A 9,406-nucleotide genomic window follows, 5' to 3' on the forward strand; every position below is an offset into this window, starting at 1 on the left:
TAGCCTGTAAGATATTCCTGCTTTTGTTCCTGTTGCATAAAATTACAACAAACTGAGGAGCACACTGCACAATAACATTTATTTATGCAGCACATTTGCAGGTCAGATGTCATGGAGGAAAAAAGCAAGACATCAAACGTGTACGCTGTCTACAAGAAATTAGATGATAAAAAAGAAAAAAGCTAAAGTTTAGGAGGCATAATACAACAACAACAACCCAGAGACAACGCCGTCTAACAAGTAAACCGAGAGTCACAGTGATCCAGAAGGGATGACATCAAAAACGTGAATAATCGTCCACATCTTTGAGACACAATAGGCCCGAGAGGGGACATTTTCCATCAGACAAAAAAGGACAACGGACATTTATCTATTTTGAACACAAAATCAGAACGCGGTCCCATATGTTTACTGCTCTGCTCTATAGAATAGTCATCTTGCTGACAAACAGATGTCATGGGTCCTGCCGTATAAGCGTATGGGATGGTGGGTGCTTCACAGGGCAGTTCCCCGCAACAGCAGACCAAATGCTGCTGTGGGGGACCATCTGCTGAGAGGAGAGCAAACAGAAAGAGTCGCCGTCTGTCTCCGAGAACTTGCATCATCTTCATGTGTCTTGTTGTGGTTATGTGTAAAGCTACTCAGTCGTTCGTGGTTAAACCATCTCATTAGTAATCCACCATTTAGAAGAGGTTTGTATGGGAAAGAGAAGCAGACCAAATTTACAAAATGATAATTATTAAGATAAGATAAGATAAGATAAGATAAGATAAGATAGTCCCTATGTATCTCACAGCAGGGGAATATGCAACCAATATAACACATAGTTTATTATATTAAATAGATATATATATATATAAAGCATAAAACAAAACGTTTTTTTGCAGTACTATAGTCAGGTGTCGTCAGCTATGAAAGTCTTTATTATGGGTCACTGAAGGTTTTATCCTCTATTTTCTTGTTGTTGTTGTTTTTTACAAATAAAAATAAAAGCTAAAGTCAAAGCTTCCAGTTTTTCTTGACAAAACGACTTCTAAATTATAAACGCTTGCTCAATCTGAAGGAATATTTGAGGATTATTTGTTATATTTCAATCCCAGACTTTGATTTGTTGACACTGCTCGGCGGAATCCACTGCCGGGGTCGTAGTCTCGTGATTTCTCGCGATGGCTGACTCCCCGCGACGTGTCGCAGAGCTAATCTGAAGGAGCAGCTGTCTGTGCTCGGCGGGCGGTGGAAGTGGACACAAGAAACAAGGTCAGCAAACAGTTTTTCGACAGTGTACATACATTTCAGGACTTACCTTGATGAAACTCTTAAGTCCCCCTCCATCTAATGCTGCAGCTCTGACCTTACTGCACGTTGTTTTCGGGTGTTTGTTTTAAGTTTCACTTTGCACTAGCACAGTTGTAATTTAACCACTACCAGGCTGCAGATGGTTTCTCACTTACTTTCCTTTCTGCAAAATAGAGCATATAGTGATGAAAACACTGCAGCTTTTACACTGATATAGGTTTTAGTTAGATTTAGGATCCGGACTTTGCATTGCTTTACAGTCCAAAGTTTGCTCTGCTGCTTGCTCTGTCTGGTCAATGAGTTGTCAGACTATTTTAGTACACACACACTCAGCTCTTAGGGTTAGGGTTAGGGTCTAATCTGTGTTGCTCAGGACTGCAGAAGCTGTCCCTACAATGATCTGTCTCACTGTAATTAATAAATGACTACTGTGTGGCCTTTCAGGTTGTTAAAACCCTAAACACCCATCAAAGAGTCATGTCAGCGTTGAGCGGGAAGGTCCAGACCGTCCTGGGTCTGGTGGATCCGGATCAGCTGGGCCGCACCATGACCCACGAGCACCTGACCATGAGCTTCGAGTGCTGCTACTTCCCTCCGCCCCAAGGGGACGAGGCAGTCGCTGAGAACCCCTTTCAGATGCAGCACATGCACTGGCTGAGGCAAAACCCCTACAGCTGCCACGAGAACCTGCTGCTGCAGCAGGAGACCGGCGCCGTGCGGGACGAGCTGCTGGCCTACAGGAAGGCCGGCGGAGGCGCGATGGTGGAGAACACCACCACGGGCATCGACCGGGACCTGCCCACCCTCCGGCAGCTGGCCAAGGACACCGGCGTCCACATTGTCGCAGGAGCAGGGTACTATGTGGACTGCACCCACACTGAGGCCACCAAGAAAATGAGTGTGGAGCAGGTGTGGCCCAATTTGTGGTCCAGTGTGAAGCACACACACTTTTGTTCGAGCAGTTTAACCTAAATGATCTGAACGTTTACACTATGTGTGTATCTGCAGTTGGCCACTGGTGCTTTGTGTCTCATAAGATTGGAAGAATTTATTCCATACATTTGTTGTCCTGACAGTTTAATCTGTTGCACATTCTCTCGACACTTGGCTACGTTTAGGATCTCTTCTGTATCTTCTGATTGATCTGAACGAATTTGTCGCCGTCTAGTCTTTTGGTAGTGGTGCACTGAGAATCTGCGTTTACTCTTCTCATATATTCAGAGATGATCATTCAGACCTGACAGATGCTCCGTTCATGTGCGTCAGATCGTTTTAAAAGGGAACAGAGAAATTGAGAAAAGGTTTACAATTATAATTACTCCATCATGCGGTTTTCTAACTCATTTTAACTCCTCGTTTCTGCTCCGGCAGCTCACAGACATCATCGTCAGCGAGGTGCTGCACGGCGCCGACGGCACAGACATCCGCTGCGGCGTGATCGGCGAGATCGGCACCAGCTGGCCAATCACGGAGAGCGAGGCGAAGGTGCTGAGGGCCACAGCTCACGCTCAGACTCAGCTGGGCTGCCCCGTTATCATCCACCCCGGCAGGAGCGCCGACGCTCCGGCCGAAGTCGTTCGGATCCTCCAGGAGGCCGGAGGCGACATCGGCAAAACCGTTATGTCTCACCTGGACAGGTGAGACATCCCTGATAATCTGAGCTATAGTAGGGTATTATTTCTTGTGCCACATCCCCTCCCTGATGTTTATTAGTAAAAAAAATACAGAGAGACAACAAGCCTCTGCCTGTTTGGTCAGTTATTATGTTGTACAGATTTTAAAAATAGATTTTAAATATATATAATCCTCTATGATCTGATTCTGGTGCGTACTGAGAAAGCGTCCCTTGACCCTTTTACACGGCACACATCAGCAGACAGGTGCATCAGGCTGGATTTCACTGAGGAGAGGTTTTGCTTTCGGCCGTGCTGATTCACTGTCATGTCTTACCGGGACGCCGTTATTTATACACCTGGGCTTTCCCTACTGTGACAGGTCAAACCCTCCGCTCTGCCGCAGACGGACATTGTTTACCGAGCGCAAACAAGAATGATTCCCCTTGCTGGAAGGATATTGAGCTTGGCGCAGTGTTTATTGTGATTATTTTAAACAAAGATGTTGAGCCTAATTGATGCACAATGGAATGAATGAAAATCGAACGTGCTGACTGATGTCGCCTTCGTCTTTCAAACTTCTCTTGAGAACGTGCACAAAAAAAATAGATCAATTCAGTTTCAAGTTTCGTCCTATAAGAAGTAGTTTAGGGAAAAAAAAGCAAATTCCCTTTCTGTGACACTCTTGCAGGACTATATTCGAAGAGGGTGATCTCCTCGAGTTTGCTAAGCTGGGGAGTTACCTGGAGTACGACCTGTTTGGAACGGAGATGCTGAACTACCCGTATAAGCTGGACGTAGACATGCCCAGTGACAGCCAGAGAGTGAAGGCGTGAGTAACTTAAAAATACATCTGAACAACACCGTGACTAAGCTATCTTTAGACACATATCAGGGAAACAGGGAATCTATTCATGTAATTCAGTTTAATGCGGAGTCAGAGAGGAGCACGATTATCTCCCACCACAGTTGAATGGACACATTGTGCTGAATAACTTGTCACTTGTAGTATTCTGGTCAGATGTTAGCCTGCACCAACATTAACACAGATTTGATGACATATGATAATACGGCTGGCGTTCATGTTACACTCGAGGCGCCTCGCTCTTCACACGTTTTCTTTGCTCGCGCCCAGCTTGGCGTTTCTGGCGAAGGAGGGCTACGAGGACAAGATAGTGATCGCGCACGACATCCACACCAAGAACCGCCTGACCAAGTACGGCGGCCACGGCTACTCTCACATCCTGAAGAACATCGTGCCGAAGATGCTGATGAGGGGCTTCTCACAGCACCAGGTGGATAAGATCCTCATTGACAATCCGAAGCGCTGGTTGACCTTCAAATAAAAAAAATTAAAAAAACAAAAAAAGGGCGAAGATTTCGTTGTGATGTAGCTATTACTTTATCAATCAGAACTCAACACCTCACAATGAATGCTTCGAGATCTTTGCGATAACTCATTTATTGATGTGATTTCGAATTGGCTTACACTTCTCTTCAATATCAGGGCTCTTAAATTTTCTGGGAAAGCAGGAAAATAATTACATCTGAAAGCGTTTTTTTCTTCTCTTTTCTTCTCCACAAAGGCCCTTAATTAATTAATGCCTAATTTTTGCACTTGTAATTGTGAATTATTTTTAAGCAAATTATATGGAGGAGCCTTGCAGGATCGCAGTGCATTTCATTAGCAGTTTTGTTTCAGCCCCATGTATGCCACAAAAAATAGCCTTTCCTTGTCTGCAGAGGTGTGATTACAATCCCAGATAAATAGTTCCATTCTCTGGGGAGTCTACAGCGGTGCTCACAAATATGGTGCTAATTGATTTTTTAATTTCAATGTCAACGTTGCTTTCTTGGTTTTGTGACGTTTCTGCCAACACGTTTCGCGGAGGGGAAATAATGAGCGTGTTGGTAATCAGTATGCTGCTCTGCTCCTGACACAATGCGGCGGTGTTAGATGAGTTGTCCTGTTGCCCCTCAGTGGGTGTCTGTGTGTCTATGGGAGGCTGGCTGGCTGGCTGGCAGGACCAGATGAAGGACACGTTATCCTCTCATCTGGGGAACAGGTGGCCTCACAGAGTGATTTCGCCACATGATCAATGGCACGATCGCCACAGCTGACTGTGCACGGCGAACAACTCTATAACTTTGATTAATCTCCTTAAGAGGATTACAAAGTGAGTCAGAGGATTTCATTTTACATTTTAACCCACGGTCTTCTCTGGAAGGAGCTCGATAATCGGCGAGCAGATTGCTGAATGTTGTCGAGGAAGCGTATCTGACTGTGCGACTGTCCAGTTTTGTGGCGGTGACTAACCACCAGACCACCCCGTTGCCCCAACCAGATGCCATGTTGATACACACAAGAAAAATGAGCTACAGTGATAATGTTTTTGTTGAACACCAGACCTGTCCCTTTTCTTTTTTCTTTTTCTTTTACAGATATCTTTTTCCTTCAAAGTCTCTTTTTGCTCCACAGTGTTGAAATGTTGATTTTTAGAAACATGCATAACGACTGCTTTCAACATTTTCACCCAAATGCAACGTTCATGGCATATCTCTGGAGAAATAAAGCACACAAATGGACTAACAACACTTTTAGTTATGTGAGTATATTATTAGCATCTATAATTGAGTGCTTAATGTCGATACACTGAACTTTGAATCTACGGTCACTCGGTATATGTCACCACATAGTTTGTTTGATATATCAGCCAACTTAATTTGTGAAGCGGAACAATTCATTCAGGGTGCACTAGCGACACTAATCAATCTGACAAGGGTACAGCTTGGTGCTGTACAAATTAAAATTCATTATTTTTATCTTGTAATTACACTGTCAGCTGCTCCTGTTGCAAAGTACAGTTTTTTTATTTTTTGCATGACTTCCTCCACATCTTTCCGGATTCTTTTGAAATATAGAAACGTTGAGCTCTGTCTCTAATAATCCAGCTGACATTGAACTGAACACGAGCAGTGAAGCAAAGCTATATGCAGAGCAGCTTTTTTTTTTTTTCTCCTTCCTTCCTTCATTCCCCCCCTCGGCAGATCTCCTCCGTGTTTCAATCAGCGTACAACATGAAGCCGGAGAAGGTGCTGTACTTGTTGTTGTTGCCCCCGTGCGCCTTTCCGCCGTCCAGCTTGATGTAAATCTCGTCTCCCGGCTCGAGATGAAGGACGACGCTGTTGCTGGCGTAGTCGTAGTTCTGGTCTGCGTCTTGGGCGATGGCACTGGCTCTCACCTGGAAGGCAAATTCGACATTTCTGCTGATGAAACGTGTCTATGTTTTGAAATCAGAACCGTGGACAGCTCCATCAGAGGTCGCACATCTTAAAACAACTTCACTGTAGTCTGTAAAAAGTGCATTTTTGAATACAACTTGTGCGTAAAAATGCGAAAAGTAAACATTTGTTAATCAGTCCTTTCAATTTAGAAGTCTATTATAAAAAAAGTTTAAAGAGTGAAGCTCAAACTAATTCAATTGTGGCTTAATAATGAAGTTATGAATCGTCCTACCTGGCTGTTTTTACAGAGATCAGCCCACATGCTTGTTCCGTCTCCGCCTCGCATCAGCACATGGTAAATAAAGAAGTAAATCCCCGGTATTGAACAGGTGAATTTCCCGGTAGATGGATCATAGTGGTTCCCTAGATTTGTGACAACGTCGTCGAATTTCAGCACTTCATATCCCTCATGCTGCTTCTTCAGTCCCGCGTAAAACGCTATCTTTGGCACGGTGTTGTAAGTGGCTGCGCTAATGGCACCGTTTGGCCCATTTGTTCCTGGCGCCCCGGGTGCACCCGGAGGACCAGGTGCCCCTCTCTCCCCTGGCGGACCAGCAGGTCCAGGTGGCCCGGGCTCGCCGATCGGACCCCTGGGACCCATCCTCCCGACGCGTCCAGGCTCTCCCTGTGGACCTTGGATGAACGTAGGAAGCGACTGGACCAAACGGTTGTCTTTTACCGGGTTCGTTGCCTTAGCCGTGGCCGTGGCCGCGGTCCCGTGGGAGTCACACACCATTTGACAGGACCCGAGCATCTCGTAGCGCGCGGGAGTTCCGGCGGAGTTCACCACGACCGGAATAAGAACCACCAGCACCAGCACCAGCGCGACGCCACAAACACCAGTTGCGATCATCTGCGCTTTGCGGACTCGCGGTGTTCTTCCGAGTGGATGGTCGTCCAGCCTGCTTGTGGGCGATATTTTTGCAGAGTGAAGAATCTGACCTGCCCTTGTACAGTACCGCAACTTCTGTAGTTAAAATAGTCTTTTAAATGTCTGCGCGTAAAAGGAACCATCCACAACTTTTTATGCGCTGCAGCATCCGTCCAATTGGTTCATCATCACTTTCTCGCCGTGAGGAAAAACGACGAAATAATTTCTTGTAGGGGAAAAGTGGCGTCTGCGTTACGAGCACGCACAACACAAAGTCAGCCGCACAAGTTTCTGCCCACCACGGTGCCACAGAAGAGAATGGGCTAGAAATTAATCGCTACTCGTTTCTGGGTTTGGAGAGAGCGAGGGGAGGGGTGAAGGTGATGGATGGGACAGAATGCATGCATTTCTTCAATCAGAGGAGAGAAAGTGAACAACAAAACAAACACTGATGCAACTTTGAAGCTTCCAAACGTGACTATTTTGTTTGAAATAAAATAGTTTCTGTTGCCAGGGAGGAGCTGCACTTTGTTTAAAAATTCCACAAAGTTTAATTCACTAATACCTTTCACCCATTGATTTTTGTAACATTACATCCCACAAAATGTTATTAGCGCTTATCCAAACAGCTCTAAAGGTCTTGAGCATAATTAGGCCCATTTAAAAGAAAAAGCTATACTCCTTTGGCACCTGGTCACACCTCAGTGGCTCCCTGTGTCCAATTTATCATTTGGAGAAAATCTATAGATCCACTGAAGGGAAGAGGGGAGTCACTACGAGCTGGCAGTGAAGGATGACTTCACACGGATCTACGGATGAAATGAATTCTGGGCAATTTAGAAGGAAGATATGGTGAAATCACTTAATTAATAGGAAATTGCCACCTGCGGCTGTTCATTTAAAAAAGCAATGCTATGATATTATCCCACGTATAATGATGCAAACGGGTTTTAACAGACTTAAAGAGAAAATGCAGATAAAACTTTGGCACTCTGGCTTTTGGGAGGGTTTGAGTGATGGAGGTCTAATTCTTGGTGAGGAGGGCAGACGATGATGTGCCCATGAATGCAGAGGGTAGCATCTCACTGCCAGGTGGAGAAATGGATGACACAGGAAGGAAAACCACACATAGCCCTGTTTGTCTAAGAGGCGGAGGAGGAGGAGGAGAAGGAGGAGGACTTTGATTGCAGCCCAAATTAAATTCTATCGGAAAATGTGTTTGTGGAATCATCATCTCAAAAATGAACAGTTTAATTAACAGTAATGATCTCTGTTACTTTACGAACCCTGGACCTTATTCTGTTACAGCTGAAACTGTGTCAAGCAACATGTACATGCATTTGCTTTAAGTGGGGCACACTCGAGTCAAAGGTTTTATTTAGAGCCACAAACCTGTTCCGTGTCTTCCATCTCATCTGGCTTCTCACCAAGTTTTCTTACTATTGTTCTTTCAAGATTTCTTTTATTTTTTTTATGCATTTAGCCTATTTTAAAAAGAATACAACAGAGAAGGGTTCAGTCTCCCCGTGTAGAATAAACCGTAGGTGTTTGTGTTCATGCACGTAAATGACAAATATGTGGGATTGTGTGCAAAGATTTTTAGGGTCAACGAAGGAGAACAACCCACAAACGGCACGAATATCGCTGAAAGTACTTAAGACGTCTCATGTGAAGGGCATTCACAGTCAAGCTGAAAGCAATTCGTCACATAAATGATAACGGGAAGGGGTTTATGTGATTAATTTAATATGAATCACAGTTTCTCAATCTGAGGGCCCATCACGGCCTCCTTGATCCACAGTATGAGAGAATGAGGCTGGCGGCCTTCCAACTAATGAGGGTTAATCATCAAACTGACAATGATGCATTTGCATTACGTGAGATATTGCTCAGATCAGTATTGTCATCAATTGATTTGGCTCCGCGGTTGTGTAGCCGATGTTGTGACGCTGAAATCACTTAAAGAGATGCATGATGTGAGCACATAGAGGCGAAAAATTACATGAACCATTTGGAAGTACCTGCGTTCTTCACTCACTCTTTCTTGGCATCATTTGCCTGTTGTTGGTGACTAACATGTAGAGCAGCTGACACTGGAGGTAAATACATCTGCCAAATAAACTCTGTCCAATAAACTACAAGCAATAAGCCTGTTTTGATGCACTGGGCAGTCATATTCATCTAGATGAGGAGTGAATATTATTACAAACAAAAATGGGAAAGGCCTTGCAGCTTCTGTATTGTTGGAGAATAGGAGGATTGAATATTATCACATAACCTTAAGATATTCCCTTTAAACCCCTGACAGGAGAAGTTAATAACCATCTTGTGACAATTCAGT

At 44.5% G+C, this 9,406-nt stretch overlaps 2 protein-coding genes across 2 annotated transcripts; one reads left to right on the forward strand and one right to left on the reverse strand.

Annotated features, from left to right (window-relative positions):
• The first annotated feature begins 1,172 nt into the window (after window positions 1-1,172).
• Window positions 1,173-5,626, forward strand: pter (phosphotriesterase related). The gene is made up of 5 exons (XM_084547266.1): window positions 1,173-1,257; window positions 1,741-2,205; window positions 2,668-2,933; window positions 3,601-3,741; window positions 4,045-5,626. The coding sequence occupies exons 2-5, from the start codon at window positions 1,774-1,776 to the stop codon at window positions 4,253-4,255; spliced, it is 1,050 nt and encodes a 349-aa protein (XP_084403392.1). The 5' UTR covers window positions 1,173-1,257; window positions 1,741-1,773; the 3' UTR covers window positions 4,256-5,626.
• A 345-nt stretch (window positions 5,627-5,971) lies between these two features.
• c1ql3b (complement component 1, q subcomponent-like 3b) lies at window positions 5,972-7,047 on the reverse strand (the record flags this gene model as incomplete). Its single annotated transcript, XM_084547348.1, has 2 exons — window positions 5,972-6,151; window positions 6,427-7,047. The coding sequence occupies 2 exons, from the start codon at window positions 7,045-7,047 to the stop codon at window positions 5,972-5,974; spliced, it is 801 nt and encodes a 266-aa protein (XP_084403474.1).
• Window positions 7,048-9,406: the final 2,359 nt, after the last annotated feature.

This window comes from Chelon labrosus (genome assembly GCF_963514085.1).
Source record: "Chelon labrosus genome assembly, chromosome: 6".
Lineage (NCBI taxonomy): Eukaryota > Metazoa > Chordata > Actinopteri > Mugiliformes > Mugilidae > Chelon > Chelon labrosus.